The 22,127-nt window shown below is 44.2% G+C and overlaps 1 protein-coding gene across 1 annotated transcript in view; it reads left to right on the forward strand.

Moving 5' to 3' along the window:
• Window positions 1-22,127, forward strand: part of LOC137375016 (rho guanine nucleotide exchange factor 4-like) — a 42,467-nt gene that overhangs the window by 10,541 nt on the left and 9,799 nt on the right. Inside the window, exon 3 of the mRNA XM_068041641.1 lies at window positions 10,310-10,542. Within this exon, the coding sequence (XP_067897742.1) occupies window positions 10,310-10,542 (233 nt within the window). The remainder of the gene's footprint in view (window positions 1-10,309; window positions 10,543-22,127) is intronic.

Below are 22,127 nucleotides of genomic sequence, written 5' to 3' on the forward strand. Positions count from 1 at the left end.
CAGGAGGCTTGATTCTTGTGACATTGTTTTGGTTTCACTTTGGACAGTGAGTTGGAGTGTAAACTGCTTGGAAGACAGTTGGTTTTTGCCTGCCATGGAAACAGAGATCATCTCTTTCTCTCTCTTGAAAAGAAATCCTGTGTATCAAATGGGTGGGAACAGAAACACCTGTTGCCACATTTCAGCTGTAAGACCTATCTGAAATCTCTGTTGCTGCATTTCTTGGAAAGCCTACCCAAACTGATCTTCAGTATTGCCTGGAAAGAACTGTTCTAGGAAGATCCCAGTGACGCATTTGGGATGCCAAATTTAAAAAAAGAACATCTTTCCATATATTCTTTTTCTTCTTCAACAATTAGCAAGTATTGAACCCAAGTGTTTTTTGTTTGTTTTTTTGTAATAGAGCTCTAAAATGCAAATCCCTTTATTTTTTCTGGTTAACGTGTGTGTGTGTGCGTGTGTATGAAGGGAAAAAGGGAACTTTAATATTTCAGTCTGTGTATTTATGCTTTATTTCATTACTGGTTAAGCCTTATTTTATAACAACTGGATAATTTTGTTGTTTATTAAAGAACCCTGATTAGTATGTTTTATTCTGGGATAAAAATAGGGCTGCATTTTCCAGCTCCTTGACCCCATGGGTCACGTCAGGGTGGCTGGTAAAATTCAGCAGGGAGAAGCCCACCTTGACCCATGATGTCAAGAAGGGCCACTGCATATATCTGGCAGCAGGGGGACATCGATGCAGCCCCCGCGCACCCCCGCCCGCCACCTAGCGGCGGGCCCTTCATCTGAATATGCAAATTAACAATAAACAAATGTAAATTAACTTACCTGCAGGTGGCGGCCATCCCATGCTGATTCTATGGCTGCCATTCGTCCTTCGCGCATCTTCGGAACTCCGTACAGAGTTCTAAGGCAGGAAACTGGTGGGGAGGGGGGAGGAATCAAACTTTCAGGGCAGGAGGGGAGGGGTGCAGGAAATGACTTTTTATTGGATGTGGGGATGGTGGGAAGGGGCTGAAGGGCAAAAGTCAGAAGGTTAGGGGCGAATGATCGTTAGGGAAAAATTCATGTGTTAGTCATATCGGGCATCGAAATATCGAAATTGAAGTCATAGCACAACATTTTCAATTGGAAGAAGAAGAAGCAAACCAGAGGGTCATGTACTGGAATTAGTTAAAATTCAGTTACAGATGAAGCAGCTTGAGCAGAAAAAGAATTGAAAAAGCTTGAACAGGAACAGGAAATGGAAAAACTTAATATTGAACAGAAAAAGGAGGAAAAAGAATTGAAAAAACTTGAACTTGAAAGAGAATTGACAATGAAGAAACTGGAACTTGGGAAAAAAGAATGGGAAAGAGAAAGAGTCAGAGAAGGAAAGGAATTCAAATTATAAAAGATGGAACTAAGATGGTCTTGGCTCCAAGGAAAGTTCTAGTGAGGAAAGATCTGATTCCAGCCCAGGACCCAGTGGGGAGCTGTTTAAATTTGTGCAAGCCCTCCCTAAATTTGAGGAAAGGGACGTAAAAGCATCTTTCATTTGTTTTGAAATGATAGCCAAACAGATGAAGTGGTCAAAGGAAAGCTGGATACTGCTTATGCAAAGCAGGGTGATGGACAGAGCTCATGAAGTCTATGCCATGCTTTCTGAGGAAGTTTCTGCAGATTATGAGATGGCAAAAAAGGCTTTTCTCACTGCATATGAGTTAGTCCCTGAAGCATACAGGCAGAAATTTCAGAACCTCCAGAGATTGTCTGGGCAGACCTATGTGGCATTTGAGAGGGTAAAGCAAATTAATTTTGATTGTTGGATATGGGCACTAAAGATGGAAGTCACATGTGAAAACCTTAGGGAATTAATTCTTCTGGAAGAATTTAAACATTGACTCCCTCCATTAGTAAGAACCCATGTAGAGAACCAGAAGGTTTCAACAACCAGACAGACAGCAGAAATTGCTGATGATTATGAGCTTGTCAATAAGCTCAAACCCTTTGTCCATCACCCCCCACAAATCCAAGAAAGATAGAAGGTGGGAGGGTGAAAGGAAGGCAAGTAGTGAGGGACAAGAAGGGACAGCTGGGAACGCCCAAGGATCTCCTTGTCAGGCCAGAAAAGAAGATGCTAAGGGTGGAAGTCAAGTCCGCAATCCAAAGTGTTACCATTGTCACAAGATGGGATATCTTCATGCAGAATGCTGGAAGTTGTGGGATAAACCTATGGGATTTACTGGGGTACATGAAGCCAATGCAGAGAAAGGAGCCCTGACCGAGAGTACGACAGATCAGGCTTAGCTCTAACTGCAGCTGTAAGGCCAAATATAAAATTCAATGTGAGTGCAGGAGGTGTGAATAAGATACCTGAAAGTTATAGGGAATTCTTGTCAAAAGGAAAAGTAACTCCTTATCTCTCAAGTGACACAGGCAAATCTATAGTTATACTTAGGGATATAGGAGCCACACAAACTCATTTGCTGGGGAAAGGCAGAACATTTCCACCAGAGAGCACAGTGAATGCCAAAATTTTAGTGAATGGGTTTGGCGAGGAGTATATTCCTGTACTTTTGTATGGGGGTGCACCTTGAGTGTGACTTAATGTCTGAAATGGTAACTGTCTGAGTTGCCCACAGTTTGTCAGTGGACGGAGTTGACCTACTCATGGGAATGATGTGGTCAGAGCAAAAGTTGTAGCTTCTCTAGTAATCACAGAAAAACTAATTGAAGTTAAAGAGACAGAACAGTTGCAGGAAAAGCTTCCAGGCTTTTTCCTTCATGCGTAGTAACCTGAGCAATGGCTAAACAAGTTCAATTGACAGAGGTAAAATTGGCACTACAGATAGATAGTCGAATATCTTTTTTTATTCGTTCATGGGATGTGGTCTTCACTGGCTAGGCCAGCATTTATTGCCCATCTCTAATTGCCCTTGAGAAGGTGGTGGTGAGCTGCCTTCTTGAACCGCTGCAGTCCATGTAGGGTAGGTACACCAACAGTGTTATTAGGAAGGGAGTTCCAGGATTTTGACCCAGCGACAGTAAAGGAACGGCGATATAGTTGCAAGTCAGGATGGTGTGTGGCTTGGAGGGGAAATTGCAGGTGGTGGTTTTCCCATGCATCTGCTGCCCTTGTCCTTCTAGGTGGCAGAATTGTGGGTTTGGAAGGTGCTCCCTGAGTAGCTGCGGTGCATCTTGTAGATGGTACACACTGCTGCCACTGTGCGTCAGAGGTGGAGGGAGTGAATGTTTGTGGATAGGGTGCCAAATCAAGCCGGTTGCTTTGTCCTGGATGGTGTCGAGCTTCTTGAGTGTTGTTGGAGCTACACCCATCCAGGCAAGTGGAGAGCATTCCATCACACTCCTGACTTGTACCTTGTAGATGGTGGATAGGCTTTAGGGAGTCAGGAGATGAGTTACTCGCCACAGGATTCCTCGTCTTTGTCCTGCTCTTGTAGCCACTGTATTTATATGACTACTCCAGTACAGTTTTTGGTCAATGGTAAACCACCAGGATGTTGATAATGGGGGATTCAGTGATCGTAATGCCATTGAATGTCAAGGGGAGATGGTTAGATTCTCTGTTTTAGGAGACGGTCATTGCCTGACACTTGTGCGGTGCGAATGTTACTTGCCACTTATCAGCCCAAGTCTGGATATTGTCCAGGTGTTGCTGCATTTTTATACGGACTGCTTCAGTATCTGAGGAGCCGTGAGTGGTGCTGAACATTATGCAATCATCAGCGAACATCCCCACCTCTGACCATACGATTGAAGGAAGGTCATTGATGAAGCAGCTGAAGATGGTTGGGCCTAGGACCACTACCCTGAGGAACTCCTGCAGTGATGTCCTGGAGCTGAGATGATTGACCTCCAACAACAAGCAGAGAGTTTTCCCCCTGATTCCCATTGACCAGTTTTGCTAGGGCTCCTTGATGCCATGCTCGGTCAAATGCTGCGTTGATGTCAAGAGCAGTCACTCTCACCTCACCTTTTGAGTTCAGCTCTTTTGTCCATGTTTGAACCAAGGCTGTAATGAGGTCAGGAGCTGAGTGGCCCTGGCGGAACCCAAACTGAGCATCAGTGAGCAGGTTATTGCTTAGTAAAGTGCTGTTCGATATCACTGTTGATGACATTTTCCATCACTTTACTGATGATTGAGAGTAGACTGATGGGCTGGTAATTGGCCTGGTTGGACTTGTCCTGCTTTTTGTGTGCAGGACATACCTGGGCAATTTTTCACATTTCAGGGTAGATGCCATTGTTGGAGCTGTACTGGAACAGCTTGGCTAGGGGCGTGCAAGTTCTGGAGCACAGGCCTTCAGTACTATTGCCGGAATGTTGTCAGGGCCCATAGCCTTTGCAGTATCTAGAGCCTTCAGTCGTTTATTGATATCACATGGAATGAACTGAATTGGCTGAAGTCTGGCATCTGTGATGTTGGGGACTTCAGGAGGAGGCTGAGATGGATCATCAACTCGGCACTTCTGGCTGAAGATTGTTGCAAATGCTTCTGCCTTATCTTTTACACTGATGTGCAGGGCTCCCCCATCATTAACTCCTCCAATTAGTCGTTTAATTGTCCTCCACCACACACAATTGGATGTGGCAGGACTGCAGAGCTTAGATCTGATCCGTTGGCTATGGGATCTGAAACTCTTTTGGTGGATTTGGATAATCCAAAGGAAATGTTTCATAAGTCTTCTCTGATCACGGCTCACCTAGTTGATCCAGAGTTAAATAAAGTGGCACAATCAGTTCTAACTGAAGCTGAGGCAAAATGAGTTCCAGAAAGTTATTATATTAAAAATGAGATTTTGATGAGGAAATGGATACCTCTTCACAGATCTGCGGTACCACCAAAGTCTCGCTGGGATCTATTACGGATAGCACATGAAATTCCTATAGCAGGACATGTGGGGCTCCGGAAAACCAAATCACGCATAAGTCGACATTTTTACTGGCCAGGTCGTGGTGCAGTTTTGTAAAACATGCCATTCATGCTAGATTGTGTGGGAATTGCAACCTGTCATAAAACCGGCACCTCTTTTTCCCATATCAGTTTTTGGGGAACCATTTAGTAGGGTGTTGGTAGACTGTGTAGGACCTTTACCGAAAACAAAAGCAGGATACGAATATATACCAATATATCAAGGCTATGGGCCAAGTGCTGGGAAATGGGATTAGGTAGACAGGTCAGGTGTCTTTAATGCATCGATGCAGACTCGACGGCCCAAAGGTCCTCTTCTGCACTGTATTATTCTGTGATTCTGTGATATACTCACTATCATGGATATCGCTACTCAGTTCCCAGAGGTCATTCCCTCTGCTAAGTTAGCAGTAGAGAAGTTAACCTAGTTTTTCACTTGATATGGATTACTGATTGAGATTCAGTCGGATCAAGGTTCCAATTTTATGTCTAAAATATTTCAGGAAGTTATGGGTAATTTGGGTATAATACAGTTAAGGCCTTCAGCATACCACCCACAGACACAAGGGGCTTTAGAAAGCTATCATCAGATCTTCAAAACGATGATCAGGGAATTACAGTCATGAATATCATAAAAGCAAAATACTGCAGATGCTGGAAATCTGAAATAAAAACAAGAAATGCTGGAAATACTCAGCAGGTCTGGCAGCATCTCTGGAGAGAGAAGCAGAGTTAAAGTTTCAGGTCAGTGACCTTTCATCAGAACTGATCCGTTCTCTCTCCACAGATGCTGCTGTCATGAATATCCCCATGATTGGGATAAAGAGCTAGAATTTCTTTTGTTTGCTACTAGGAATTCACCTAATGAGTCTACAGGTTTTGTCTTTTTGAATTAGCTTACAGACATGAGATAAGAGGTCCTCTAAAACTAATCAAAGGAAGGTTTGAGGGATGAATCTTCTGTGTTAGGTTATGCATCCGTATTCCAGGAACGACACATGAGAGCCTGCAAAGTGGCTCAGGAACACCTTAAAGCTTCCCAAACAGCAATGAAGAAAGGGGTAGACAAACATGCCAAGACCCAAACAGTTTAACCAGGGGATGAGGTGTTAGTATTACTACCTTTGCAAGGAGAACCGTTAAAAGCACAGTTCAGTGGTCCATCTAAAGTGGTCAAGAGAATTGGTAAGGTAAATTATTTGATTGACACCCCAGATCTCCAGAAAAAGAATCAGCTGTGTCATATCAATATGTTAAAACAATATAATCGCAAGAGGAGGATAAGCAGGCACAGGTATGTCAGGTAGTAGGGACAGTGAAGGATGAAAGGGATAGTGAGGATGAAGCAGAAGGAGGCCTAGACAATTCTCAAATTGAACTTCCTACTATCCGTTTAGCTGAATTGAATGTTGAATTGCTTGAGAGATTGGACACTAGGGCTGGAATTTTTCGTTGGGCGGGAGCTCTGTCCACCGGCCGAAAAGTTGGTGGCGAGTCCGCTTCCACCAGGCCCGGAGAGCCAGACCAGGATTTTACACTCCCCAGGCCCTTAATTGGTCTTGGGCAGGATTCACACCCCCTTGAGGCAGTAAGTCCCGCCTAATTGAGCTACTGGCCAATCAGCGAGCCGGCAGTGCCACTGGGAGCGGTGGCCACAGCTGAGACTACACCCGTCCATTGGAAGAAGATGAAGGATGGCCCTGGAAAAAGGTTGATTTTTGGGGCATCACTGGGGCAATCGGTTGGATCCTGGTGTGGCAAAAGGATTTGGTTGGAGAGCCAGGGGGAGTGTTGTGGCTTTGGGGGCAGCCCATTTTGGGGCACAGGTTACCCAGTCAGGAGTCTGCAAGAAGGCTGCTTGGTTTCATCAGGTGGGCTTTTTGAGGCCTCAGCCAGCCACCAACCCAGGGGAAAATACCCGTGGTGGTGGGCGGAGGCCCTTAAGTGCCAGTTAATTGGCCAATTAAGGGCCTTGATTGGCCTGGGGCGGGTAGGCCATTTCTCGCCACCACCACCCTGCATAAGTTTGCAACGGAGGCAGGAGGGATCAGGAAAAGGGCCCCCCACCCCACCTCCCACTCAATTTTATGCCCCCACCCCACCCCCGCTAACAACCCGCTTATTTGGGAGGCATAACATTCCATCCTATGTTTTCCTATTTAGATGCAGAACAACAAAAAGACCTAACAAGGCTACTCACAACATTTAAAAGAGTTTGTAGGGATAAGCCAGGATGTACAACCTTAGCCACACATGATGTGGATGTAGGGGAATCCTTTCCTATAAAACAGGATCCTTATTGCTTACATCCAGAGAAACAGGCCCAGGTAAAAGCAGAAATCCAAAACATGTTGGAAAACCACTTAAGTGAACCCAGTCAAAGCAGCTGGAGTTCGCCAGTGGTATTAGTGCCTAAACCTGATGTTTCAACTAGACTTTGCATAGACTAAAGAAAAGTTACAGTAACAAAGGCAGACTCCTACCCAATACCTCACTTGGAAAACTGTATTGATAGAGTGGGCAGTGCCATGTTTCTTACCAAAGTAGATTTGTTGAAAGGGTACTGGCAAGTTCCTTTAACACCCCGAGCTAAAGAAATATCGGTCTTTGTCACAGCAGACGGTTTTTTCCAATGCTGAATGATGCCATTGGGGCTAAAAAATGCCCCAGCAACTTTCAGAGACTAATGAACCAAGTGTTAACCAGTGTTCCTAACTGTGTAGTTTAGCTTGATGATGTGCTGATCTAGTGACACTTGGAAGGACCACTTGGAACAACTAGAAGCTCTATTTAGAAAATTACGATCAGCTGATTTAATAATAAGCCTCGCCAAAAGTGAAATTGCAAAATGTGAGTGACACGCTTTGGGCATATAGTAGGGCAAGGATAAGTGTTGTCAAGAACAGTGAAAGTACAAGCATTGGTGGAGGTCCCTAAACCTAAGACTAAGTGAGAACTCATGAGGTTTATGGGGATGTGTGGCTTCTACCGAAAGTTTGTATCAAAGTTTAGTATCATAGCGCTCCACTGGCAAATTTGCTATAGAAAAAGAAAACTAAGATAGTGTAGTCAGGGGAGTGCCAAACATCTTTTGAGAGGCTGTGAAAGTCATTTTGACTAATGAACCAGTATTGGCTACTCCAAATTTCACTAAGCCCTTCTAGGTAGCGATTGATGCTAGTGACCTGGGGGTTGGTGCTGTCCTGTTACAAGACAATGAATCAGGTATAGAAAGGCAAGTGGGATACTTTTCCAAAAACACTAAATCACACCAAAAAAGATATTCAACCAGTGGAAAAAGAACCCCAGGTTTATTGTTGGCTCTTAAGCATTTTGAAGTCTATGTCTGCCATGACGACAGAGAGACACTGGTTTATACTGATCATAACTGCCTAACCTTTGTGGAAAATTTCCAAAACTAGAATGCCAGACTGTTCCGATAGAGTTTACTACTGCAACCTTATCATTAACAATTATCGACCTTGTGGGCAAAATAATACAATTGCAGATGCTTTATCTAGAATCTAACTTTGTTTTGAGCTATCTGAATGCAAAGATGGTACAAAACAGAATTGTATTCACTACAGGTAAAGAGTGAATGACTATGAGTGCGAAAGTGTGTTTTCAAATTTTTTTCCATCTATCTTTTCACACTTTGTAATGAAACACATTTAAAAAAGGCATTTCATTCCTTCGGGATGGAGGGGTTACGAGTGCTTCTATATTTTTAAGTTTTTTTGAGGACTCGTGTATCTTAGAGTTGGGCATTGGTTTATTTTGGGGAAAATGAACAAACTCCATGGATGGGCTTTACCAGGGTCACTGAGAGGTCTGGCTTTGAAAACAAATTATTGCTGAAAAGATCAAGGAGTGCCACAAAAATGCCCTTACTGGAAGGCACCCGTTTCCAGATAAAATACCAGCAGGGAGCTTGTTGTTGTTGGAGAAGATGTGTACAGAGAAGTGACAGGTCAAGATTTATAGGGGTCAGGAGGCTTGATTCTTGTGACATTGTTTTGGTTTCACTTTGGACAGTGAGTTGGAGTGTAAGCTGCTTGGAAGACAATTAGTTTTTGCCTGCCAAGGAAACCCAGCTCAACTCTTTCTCACACTTGGAAAGAAACCCTGCATATCCAGTGTGCCAGTCTCCTCTTTCCTCTGTTTTTGAAGAACCCCTGAGTATCAAATGCATGGGCACTGAAACTGTGTTGCCGTATTTCTGCTGTAAGAGCTATCTGAAATCTCTGTTGCTGCATTTCTTGGAAAGCCTATCCAAACTGATCTTCAGCACTGCCTGGAAAGAACTGTTCCAGGAAGATCCCAGTGATAGCCGTCTTTACGCATTTGGGGCGCCAAACTTAAACAAAGGACATCTTTCCATATCTTCTCTTTCTTCTTCAAGAATGAGCAGGTTTTAACCCAAGTGTTTTTCTCCATCTTTTTTTTGTAATAGAGCTCTAAAATGGCAAATCCCTTTATTTTTCCTGGTTAACCAGTGTATTTGTGTGTTTGCATATGAGAGGCTAAGGTAAAAAGGGAAGTTTAATATTTCAATCTGTGTGTTTATGGTTTACTTCATGACTGGTTGAGACATGTTTTATAATAAACTGATAATTTTGTTGTTTGTTAAAGAAACCTGTTTGCTGTGTTTTATTCTGGGATAAAAATAGAGTCTATGATTGACCGTATCGGTAAGTGGGAAAAAATTTAAATATATGTTGTGGCCTGTGGCGAAGTAGACCTAGAATAAAAGGTGCACTCCTCCCGCCTCGGTAATAACAGCTTGAAATTGATTCATCCATTCTTCCATCTTTTCAACAGTAAAAGAAATTGGGGCCAATTTTTGTCTCATCCAAAATTGGGGGGCAGTAAGATGAAAATCATGTCTGAAGCAGGACTGCTGACTTACCACTGATCGCCTGCCCATTCCAATTTTAAGGCTGATCGCGATTTAAGTGGCAGGAGCTGCAGCTGAAAATAGACGGGGACATAATGCATGAATGAAAGCCAGGGTAAAATAACCTTATCAAGCCCTCCGGTGCCATTTTTGTCTCAATAAGTTTAATCAAAAAGCAAAAATTTAAAGATATTTCAAAACGTGCCACGTGCCACACTCCAGAAAACAGCACTGCTCTTATTCCTTCAGTTCGACGAAACAGATCATAATGTACCAGTCATTAAGTATCTGAATATGGTCTTTACAGTCATCAGAAAGGACCGAGTAGATCCAGTCAAGGCCATATCACATTGTGCAGTCAGCTTTTTAGTGGACGGCAAGATTGTGTTTTGCTCTCGCTTCATTTATCTCAACATCAGTTGCCAAACAACTGCCATTTCTCCTATAATTGTGCCTTAACTCTGTTCATTACTTTCTTTTTCCCTTTGCAGCATCAAGGTTTCCTGATCTACTCTGAATACTGCAACAACCACCCCCATGCTGCTGCTGAAGCCAGTAAACTCATGAAGATACATGACTATGCCTTATTTTTTGAGACCTGCCGACTGCACCAGCACATGCTGAAGCTCTCACTGGATGCATTTCTGATAATGCCAGTGCAGAAGATCTGTAAATATCCATTACAGCTGTTGGAGTTGCTGAAAGCCACCGATACCAGTCACAAGTAAGCACCAAAACACTAAGCAGTCTGTTACCATGGCAGAGGGAACAATCTCATATCACAATTAAGTCTAATAACTAGATTTTTTTATTTTCCCTTCCAGTTTTATCAATGATTATTTAAAGTTTTACTACTGTTTTGCTTAATTTCATAACACAAGCTGAAACTTTTAAAAAGTAACAGTGCAATATTTTCCATGATTTCTGCACAGTGATTGCCTGATCTCAGCCTTACTGTTAAGGAGCTGTAGAGAGAGAAATTTGGAGGGAGTTGCCTCAGGTCATTCTTGTTCATCTCTAAGCAGTCAGTTCAAAATTAAATGTGACAGTGGTGGTTATGTTGTATGATTAATACAAATGAAGCTGAAGGGCAGGCATAAAGGTTGAACACAGAGCTTTAATGAAGACTTGTTGTTGCTTCAGTTTATACGTGCTAACTAACTGTGCAAGAGAACTGAATCACGTGGTATTGCATCACTTCCTGTGATGACACACATATTAGCATAAACATATATTTAAATGATTATATTTAACATACTAACAAATACACTATCACAACATTTGCCTTCCCTTAAATAACATACCCAAATAATATAACATTAATATGCGTATGAATAAGTAACCCTCATGAGTTATAAGAAATTCAACAACTATAACATTATCGAGATAAAACATTCGACTATAACAAGAACATTTGGAACACTCCTCTTCAAGATGTTGTCTACATGCAGAACCATACTGGTCGTTGGCTGACTTGCTGTTTTTGTCTTCGGCCTGCCGCAGTGTTCCAGTGAAACTCAATGCAAACTCGAGGAACAACACCTCATCTTCTGATTAGGCAATTTACAGCCTTCTGGACTCAACATTGAGATCAACAATTTTAGACCATGAACCCCATTTTGATTGTTTTTTCTTTAACCAAATGTCAGTCTTAAACTTGTTTTTCATGTTTTTCCTTTTGGACAGAGCTGTTCATTATAACACCATACTCAGTCTGGACAAATGCTCTTTCTTTTACTACAACTATTAGCATTCCTTTGCTTTTTATTCCAAAACACCTTAGTGATTTAATCTCTCCTGCCTTATCATACACCTTCCCTTTTGTTTTCCTTTCTGTCCCCCACCCCCTTCACTTGCTCAAAACCTATTACATTTCTAACCTTTGCCAGTTTTGATGAAAGGTCATTGACCTGAAAATGTTAACTCAGTTTCTTTCTCCACAGATGCTGCCAGATCTGCTGAGTATTTTCAGCACTTACCGTTTTTATTTCAGATTTCCAGCATCTGCAGTTTTTTGCCTTTATTTTTTAAAAACTCAAATGGCAACACATTGGCATTGGCTAAAATCCTTAGTATACCGAAGAATTTACATGAGCCCAAAGGCTGGAACTTGTATCTCCGATGCCAAGTCCCATGACTTGCCAATGTAACTTCAGAGCAAATTGGTCAAATTGTAACTCTCTTTCATGGCCCAGAAATGAAGTAGCTCTCAACCTCTCAACATAATCCATGCTTATAGCCTTCAATGTTTCCAGAGCTTTTAATAAGTAATACCAACATTTTTTTATTCATTCATGGGATGTGGGTATCGCTGGCTAGGCCACCATTTATTGCCCATTCCAAATTGCCCTTGAGAAGGTGGTGGTGAGCTGCCTTCTCGAACCGCTGCAGTCCATGTGGGGTAGGTATACCCACGGTGTTGTTAGGAAGGGAGTTCCAGGATTTTGACCCAGCGACAGTGAAGGAACAGCAATACAGTTCCAAGTCAGGATGGTGTGTGGCTTGGAGGGGAACTCGCAGGTGGTGGTGTTCCCATGCAACTGCTGCCCTTGTCCTTCTGGATGGTAGAGGTCATGGGTTTGGAAGGTGCTGTCTAAGGAGACTTGGTGCATTGCTGCAGTGCATCTTGTAGATGGTACACACTACTGCAACTGTGTGTCAGTGCTGGAGGGAGTGAATGTTGTGGGTGGGGTGCCAATCAAGTGGGCTGCTTTGTCCTGGATGGTGTTGAGCTTCTTGAGTGTTGTTGGAGCTGCATCCATCCAGGCAAATGGCGAATATTCCATCACATTTCTGACTTGTGCCGTGGAGATGGTGGACAGGCTTTGGGGAGTTAGGAGGTGAGTTATTCACTGCAGGATTCCTAGCCTCTGACCTGCTCTTGTAGCCATGGTATTTATATGGCTACTCCAGTTTCTGGTTAATGGTCGCCCCAGGATGTTGATACTGGGGGATTCAGTGATTGTAATGCCATTGAATGTCAAGGGGAGATGGTTAGATTCTCTCTTGTTGGAGATGGTCATTGCCTGGCACTTGTGTGACGTGAATGTTACTTGCCCTTTATCAACCCAAGCCTGGATATTGTCCAAGTCTTGCTGCATTTCTACACGGACTGCTTCAGTATCTGAGGAGTTGTGAATGGTGCTGAACATTGTGCAATCATCAGCGAACATCCCCACTTCTGGCCTTATGATTGAAGGAAGGTCATTGATGAAGCAACTGAAGATGTTTGGGCCTGGGACACTATTCTGAGGAACTCCTGCAGTGAAATGCTGGAGCTGAGATGATTGACCTCCAACAACCACAACCATCTTCCTTTGCGCTAGGTATGACTCCAACCAGCGAGGAGTTATCCCCTGATTCCCATTGACTCCAGTTTTGCTAGGGCTCCTTGATGCCATACTTGGTCAAATGCTGCCTTGATGTCAAAGGCAGTCACTCTCACCTCACCTCGTGAGTTCAGCTCTTTCGTCCATGATTGAACCAAGGCTGTAATGAGGTCAGGAGCTGAGTGGCCCGGGCAGAACCCAAACTGAGCATCAGTGAGCAGGTTATTGCTAAGCAAGTGCCACTTGATCGCACTGTAACAACGCCTTCTGTCACTTTACTGATAATTGAGAGTAGACTGTGAGGCAGTAATTGGCCGGGTTGGATTTGTCCTGCTTTTTGTGTACAGGACATATCTGGGCAATTTTGCACATTTCAGGGTAGATGCCGGTGTTGTAGCTATACTGGAACAGCTTGGCCAGGGGCACGGCAAGTTCTGGAGCACAGGTCTTCAGTACTATTGCTGGAATGTTGTCAAGGCCCATAGCCTTTGCAGTATCCAGTGCTTTCAGTCGTTTCTTGATATCACGCGGAATGAATCGAATTGGCTGAAGACTGGCATCTGTGATGCTGGGGACTTCAGGAGGAGGCTGAGATGGATCTTTCAATCGGCACGTCTGGCTGTGAAGATTGTTGCAAATGGTTCAGCCTTATATTTTGCACTGATGTGCTGGGCTCCCCCATCATTGAGGAAGGGGATATTTGTGGAGCCACCTCCTCCAGTTAGTCATTTAATTGTCCCCCACCATTCATGGCTGAATGTGGCAGGACAGCAGAGCTTAGATCTGATCCGTTGGTTGTGGGATCGGTTAGCTCTGTCTTGCGCATGTTGCTTATGCTGTTTGGTACGCAACCAGTCCTTGGTTGTAGCCTCACCAGGTTGACACCTCATTTTGAGGTATGCCTGGTGCTGCTCCTGGCATGCCCTCCTGCACTCATCATTGAACCAGGGTTGGTCCCCCTGCTTGACGGTAATGGTAAAGTGGGGGATATGCTGGGCCTTGAGGTTACAGATTGTGGTTGAGTACAATTCTGCTGCTGCTGATTGCCCACAGCATCTCATGTATTTTGCATTGCTAGATCCGTTCGAAATCTATCCCATTTAACACAATGGTAGTACCACACAATACGATGGTGGGTACTCTCAATGTGAAGACAGGATGTTGTCTCCACAAGGGCTGTGCGGTGGTCACTCCTACCAATACTGTCATGTACAATTGCATCTGCAACAGGATGAGAGGAGCTGACGAGAAGCGGAGTGAGAGAGAGAGAGAGAGATAAATGGCGTGAGCAGAGGTAGAGAGGCCGAGACCCGAGAGGAGCTGAGGAGAGGCATACCTTTGGGACCTTCAGGGGGCGGAATTCCAAATGACATCAGATTCAAAAAGTGACGCGGGCACAGGGTATCAGCTGATTGGTAAGTAGGTTAAGGTGAGTTTTTCTACTTTTTCTACTATTTATCCTACTGCAGTCCATTATAGTGTGTAGTGTTTGGAATAGAACAAGGCCCCTAGCGTAATTAGTATTTGTCAGTTAAAGGGGGTAACTAAGTAATCTAAAGATAAGTCATGGCAGGAGAACTTACACCCGTGATATGGTCCTCCAGCGCGATGTGGGAAATCAGGGACGCTTCCAGTGTCCCTGATGACCATGTGTGCAGGAAGCGTATCCATCTGCAGCTACTGGCTACCCGCATTATGGAGCTGGAGCTGCGGGTGGATTCACTGTGGAGCATCCGCGATGCTGAAATCATCGTGGATAGCACGTTTAGCGAGGTGGTTATACTGCAGGCAAATGCTGCAAAGGCAGAAAGGGAATGGGTGACCACCAGGCAGAGTAGAGGAAGGCAGGTAGTGCAGGAGTCCCCTGTGGCCATCGCCCTCGCTAACAGATATACCGCTTTGGATATTGTAGCGGCAGACAGCTCAGGAGAAACCAGCAAGAGCCAAGATCATGGCATCATGGATGGCTCTGCTGCACAGGAGGGAAGGAAGAAGAGTGGCAGGGCTATAGTGACAGGGGATTCTATCATAAGGGAACCATACAGGCATTTCTGCGGCCGTAAAAGAGACTCCAGGATGGTATGTTGCCTCCCTGGTGTTATGGTCAAGGATGTCTCTGAGCGGCTGCAGGGCATTCTGAGGGGGGAGGGCGAACAACCAGTTGTCGTGATACATATTAGTACCAACAAAAACAAAGAACAGTACAGCACAGGAACAGGCCATTCGGCCCTCCAAGCCTGCGCCGATCTTGATGCCTGCCTAAACTAAAACCATCTGCACTTCTGGGGACCATATCCCTCTATTCCCATCCTGTTCATGTATTTGTCAAGATGCCTCTTAAACATCGCTATCGTACCTACTTCCACCACCTCCCCCGGCAGCAAGTTCCAGGCACGCACCACCCTCTGTGTAAAGAACTTGCCTCGTACATTCCCTCTAAACTTTGCCCCTCTCACCTTGAACCTATGTCCCCTAGTAACTGACTCTTCCACCCTGGGAAAAAGCTTCTGACTATCCACTCTGTCCATGCCACTTATAACTTTGTAAACCTCTATCATGTCGCCCCTCCACCTCCGTCGTTCCAGTGAAAAAAAATCGAGTTTATCCAACCTCTCCTCATAGCTAATGCCTTCCAGACCAGGCAACATCCTGGTAAACCTCTTCTGTACCCTCTCCAAAGACTCCATGTCCTTCTGGTAGTGTGGTGACCAGAATTGGACGCAATATTCTAAGTGTGGCCTAACTAAAGTTCTGTACAGCTGCAGCATGACTTGCCAATTTTTATATTCTATGCCCCGACCGATGAAGGCAAGCATGCCGTATGCCTTCTTGACTACCTTATTCACCTGTGTTGCCACTTTCAGTGACCTGTGGACCTGTACGCCCAGATCTCTCTGCCTGTCAATACTCCTAAGGGTTCTGCCATTTACTGTATACCTCCCACCTGCATTAGACCTTCCAAAATGCATTACCTCACATTTGTCCAGATTAAACTTCAAATGCCATTTCTCCGCCCAAGTCTCCAACCGATCTATATCCTGCTGTATCCTCTGACAATCCTCATCACTGTCCGCAACTCCACCAACCTTTGTGTCGTCTGCAAACTTACTAATCAGGCCAGCTATATTTTCCTCCAAATCATTTATATATACTACAAAGAGCAAAGGTCCCAGCACTGATCCCTGCGGAACACCACTAGTCACATCCATCCATTCAGAAAAGCACCCTTCCACTGCTACCCTCTGTCTTCTATGACCGAGCCAGTTCTGTATCCATCTTGCCAGCTCACCTCTGATCCCGTGTGACTTCACCTTTTGTACCAGTCTGCCATGCGGGACCTTGTCAAAGGCTTTACTGAAGTCCATATAGATAACATCCACTGCCCTTCCTTCATCAATCATCTTTGTCACTTCCTCAAAAAACTCAATCAAATTAGTGAGACATGACCTCCCGTTCACAAAACCATGCTGCGTCTCGCTAATAAGTTCGTTTGTTTCCAAATGGGAGTAAATCCTGTCCCAAAGAATCCTCTCATAATTTCCCTACCACTGACGTAAAGCTCACCGGCCTATAATTTCCTGGATTATCCTTGCTACCCTTCTTAAACAAAGGAACAACATTGGCTATTCTCCAGTCATCTGGACCTCACCTGTAGCCAATGAGGATGCAAAGATTTCTGTCAAGGCCCCAGCAATTTCTTCCCTTGCTTCCCTCAGTATTCTGGGGTAGATCCCATCAGGCCCTGGGGACTTATCTACCTTAATGCTTTGCAAGACACCCAACACCTCCTCCTTTTTTATAATGAGATGACTGAGACTATCTACACTCCCTTCCCGAGGCTCATCATCCACCAAGTCCTTCTCTTTGGTGAATACTGATGCAAAGTACTCATTTAGTACCTCGCCCATTTCCTCTGGCTCCACACATAGATTCCCTTCTCTGTCCTTGAGTGGGTCAACCATTTCTCTGGTTACCCTCTTGCTCTTTATATACATATAAAAAGCCTTGGGATTTTCCTTAATCCTGTTTGCCCATGACTTTTCATGACCCCTTTTAGCCTTTCTGACTCCTGGCTTAAGTTCCTTCCTACTGTCTTTATATTCCTCAAGGGATTTGTCTGTTCCTAGCCTTCCAGCCCTTACGAATGCTTCCTTTTTCTTTTTGTCTAGGCTTACAATATCCCGCGTTATCCAAGGTTCCTGAAACTTGCCAAACCTATCCTTCTTCCTTACAGGAACATGCTGGTCCTGGATTCGAATCAACTGACGTTTGAAAGACTCCCACATGTCAGATGTTGATTTACCCTCAAACAGCTGCCCCCAATCTAAATTCTTCAGTTCCTGCCTAATATTGTTATAATTAGCCTTCCCCCAATTTAGCACCTTCACCTGAGGACTACTCTTATCCTTATCCACAAGTACCTTAAAACTTATGGAATTATGGTCACTGTTCCCGAAATGCTCCCCTACTGAAACTTCGACCACCTGGCCTTGCTCATTCCCCAATACCAGGTCCAGTACGGCCCCATCCCGAGTTGGACTATCTACATATTGTTTCAAGAAGCCCTCCTGGATGCTCCTTACAAATTGTGCCCCATCCAAGCCCCTAGCACTAAGTGAGTCCCAGTCAATATAGGGGAAGTTAAAATCACCCACCACTACAACCCTGTTACCTTTACATCGTTCCAAAATCTGTCTACATATCTGCTCCTCTACCTCCCGCTGGCTGTTGGGAGGCCAGTAGAAAACTCCCAACATCACGACTGCACCCTTCCTATTCCTGAGCTCCACCCATATTACCTCGCTGCACAGCCCTTCCGAGGTGTCCTCCCGCAGTACAGCTGTGATATTCTCCTTAACAAGTAATGCAACTCCCCCACTCCTTTTACATCCCCTTCTTTCCCACCTGAAGCATCTAAATCCTGGAACATTCAGCTGCCAATCCTGTCCTTCCCTTCACCAATTCTCTGTAATAGCAACAACATCATAGTTCCAAGTACTAATCCAAGCTCTAAGTTCATCTGCCTTACCTGTTATACTTCTCGCATTGAAACAAATGCACTTCAGACCACCAGTCCCGCTGTGCTCTGCAACATCTCCCTGCCTGCTCTTCCTCTTATTCTTCCTGGCCTTAATTACTAGTTCCCCCTCATTTATTTCACTTGTTGTCCTACTGCTCTGGTTCCCACCCACCTGCCACACTAGTTTAAACCCTCCTGAGTGACACTAGCAAACCTCGCAGCCAGGATCTTTGTGCCTCTCCAGTTTAGATGCAACCTGTCCTTCTTATACAGGTCCCATCTGTCCCTGAAGAGATCCCAATGGTCCAGATCCAGCTGTTCAGCCACGAGTTTAGCTGCACTATCTTCCTATTTCTCGCGTCACTGGCACGTGGCACAGGGAGTAATCCTGAGATTACAACCCTAGAGGTGCTGTCTTTTAACTTTCTATCGAACTCCCTAAACTCCCCCTGCAGGACCTCGTCACTCTTCCTGTCTATGTCGTTAGTACCAATGTGTACCACAACCTCTGGCTGTTCACCCTCCCCCTTCAGAATGCCCCCTGTCCGTTCAGAGACATCCTTGACCCTGGCACCAGGGAGGCAACATACCATCCTGGAGTCTCTTTCATGTCCACAGAAGCACCTATCTGTGCCCCTGACTATAGAATCCCCTATCACTATTGCTCTTCTGCGCTTTGTCCCTCCCTGCTGAACAGTGCCAGCCGTGGTGCCACTGCTCTGGCTGCTGCTGTTTTCCCCTGATAGGCCATCCCCCCCCAACAGTATCCAAAACGGTATACTTGTTAGAGAGGGGGATAGCCACAGGGCATTCCTGCACTGACTGCCTGCCCCTTCTTGCGGTCACCCATCTATCTGCCTGCACCTTGGGTGTAACCACTTCTCTAAAACTCCTGTCTGTGATGCTTTCTGCCACCTGCATGCTCCTAAGTGCATCCAGTTGCTGTTCCAACCGATCCATGCGGTCTGTGAGGAGTTGCAACTGGGTACACTTCCTGCAGATGTAGTCGTCCGGAACGCTGGAAATGTCACGAACCTCCCACATCTCACAGGTGAAGCACTTCACCCCTCTAACTGACATTTCTAGCACTAATTAATAAATTAATTAAAGATAACTAAATACTTATTAAATCCTTACTAAATTGTTATAATAACTATATGGTCCCTAGTGCTAGATTCCTCCTATAAATATTAAATGCTAACTAAATACAGTAATCTCCTCCCTCTGGTTTAGTTACTCTACTTATTAATTAGTTAATTAGGGTTTTAATCAATTTTTATCAAGGTTCTATTTTCAAATTCAGTAAAAAAATTCCCTACCAGCCAATCAGGTCACAGCTTTGCTGTGACATCACTTTCAGTTTTTTTACCAGAGGTAAGTTTTTTTACTTACCAGCCCGGAACTCCGCCCTCCGAGTCTTCTCCCAGTCAGCTGTGCTCTTTGGAAGCTCTCAGCTCCCCTCACTCCGAGGACAGGTAGGAAACGAAAGGAGCTCCTCACTCCCTCCTTACCGAACTTCCTCAGTTACCAAACTTCCACTGTAGCACTTACATTCAACGATATAGGTAAAAAAAAGGAATGAGGTTCTACAAGCTGAATATAGGGAGTTCGGATGTAAATTAAAAAATAGGACCTCAAAGGTAGTAATCTCAGGATTAATATCAGTGCGATGTGCAAGCGAGATCAGAAATAGCAGGATATATCAGATGAATACATGGCTGGGGAAATGGTGTGGCGGGGGGGGGCCTGGGACATTGGGACCAGTTCTGGGGAAGGTGGTACCAGTTCCAGCTGGACGGGTTGCATCTGGCAGGACTGAGACCAATTTCCTCAGGTGGGTGTTTGCAAGTGCTTTTGGGGAGGGTTTAAACTAGAATGGCAGGGGGATGGGAATCTGAGCAGGGAGATAGAGGAGGGGGAATCAATGATAGAAATGAAAGACAGAAAGGTAAGAAGCAAAAGTGGAAGGCAGAGAAAGCAAGGGCAAGAAACAAATGGGGCCATAGTGCAAAATAAAGCTAAGATGACTAACAATGTTAAAAAATACATGTCTAAAGCGTTGTGTCTTAATGCGCGGAGCAGTCACAATAAGGTAGATGAAATAACAGTACAAATAGAGATAAACAGTTATGATATAGTTGTGATTATGGAGACATGGCTGCAGGGTGACCATGGATGGGAACTGAACATCCAGGGATATTCAATATTTAGGAAGGACAGGCAAAAAGGGAAAGGAGGTGGGGTAGCGTTGTTAATAAAGAAGAAAATCAATGCAATAGTGAGGAAGGATATTGGCTCGGAAAATCATGATGTGGAATCTGTATGAGTAGATCTAAGAAACACCAAGGGGCAGAAAAGGTTGGTGGGGGTTGTCAATAGGCCCCCAAACAGTAGTGGAGATGTAAGGGATAGCATTAAACAAGAAATTAGAGATACGTGCAATAAGGGTACAACTATAATCATGGTGATTTTAATCTACATATAGATTAGTCAAACCAAATTAGCAATAATACTGTGGAGGAGGATTTCCTGGAGTGTGTACGTGACAGTTTTTTAGACCAATAGGTTGAGGAACCAACTAGAGAACAGGTTATCCTCGATTGGATATTGTGCAATGAGAAAGGATTAATTAACAATCTTGTTATGCGGGAGTGATCATAACCTGATAGAATTATTCATTAAGATGGAGAGGGAAGTAGTTGAATCCAAAACTAGGGTCCCAAATCTAAATAAAGGAAACTATGAAGGTATGAGGCGTGAGTTGGCCATGGTAGACTGGGGAACTTTACTAAAAGGCTTGACGGTGGATAGGCAATGGATAATATTTAAAGAACGTGTGCATGACTTCCAACAATTATTCATTCCTGTCTGCCACAAAAATAAAACCAGAAAGGTGGCTCAACTGTGGCTTACAAAAGAAATGAGGGATAATATTAGATCCAAAGAGGAGGCACATAAAATTGCCAGAAAAAGCAGCAAGTCTGGGAGCAGTTTAGAATTCAGCAAAGGAGGACAAAGAGGTTGATTAAACGGGGGAAAATAGAGTATGAGGGTAAGCTTGCGGGGAACATAAAAACTGACTGTAAAAGCTTCTATAAATATGTGAAGAGAAAAAGATTAGTGAAGACAAATGTGGGTCCCTTACAGTCAGAAACGGGGGAAATTATAATGGGGAACAAAGAAATGGCAGAACAATTAAACACATACTTCAGTTCTGTCTTCACAAAGGAGGACACAAATAATCTCCCAGAAATCTTAGGGAACCAAGGGTCTAATGAGAGGGAGGAACTGAAGGAAATCAGTGTGAATAAAAAAAAAGTACTAGGGAAATTGATGGGGTTAAAGGCTGACAAATCCCCAGGGCCTGATAATCTACATCCCAAAGTACTAAAGGAAGTGGCCCACCAGTGGATGCATTGGTGGTCATCTTCCAAAATTCTATAGACTCTGGAGCAGTTCCTACAGATTGGAGGGTGGCAAATGTAACCCCATTATTTAAAAAAGGAGGGAGAGAAAAAACAGGGAATTATGGACCAGTTAGCCTTACATCAGTAGTGGGGAAAATGCTAGAGTCTATTATAAAAGATGTGATAGCAGAACACCTGGAAAGCATAAACGGGATTGGACAAAGTCAGCATGGGTTTACAAAAGGGAAGTCATGCTTAACAAATCTATTGGAGTTTTTTGAGGATGTAACTAGTAGAATAGATAAGGGAGAACCAATGGATGTGGTGTATTTGGATTTTCAGAAAGCTTTTAATAAGGTCCCACATAGGAGGTTAGTGTGCAAAATTAAAACACATGGGATTGAGGGTAATATACTGGCATGGATTGAGGATTGGTTGACAGACAGGAAACAGAGTAGGAATAAACAGGTCTTTTTTCGGGTGGCAGGCGGTGACTAGTGGGGTACCACAGGGATCAGTGCTTGGGCCCCAACTATTTACATTGTATATTAAT

This window comes from Heterodontus francisci, chromosome 11, assembly GCF_036365525.1.
Source record: "Heterodontus francisci isolate sHetFra1 chromosome 11, sHetFra1.hap1, whole genome shotgun sequence".
NCBI classification, from domain to species: domain Eukaryota; kingdom Metazoa; phylum Chordata; class Chondrichthyes; order Heterodontiformes; family Heterodontidae; genus Heterodontus; species Heterodontus francisci.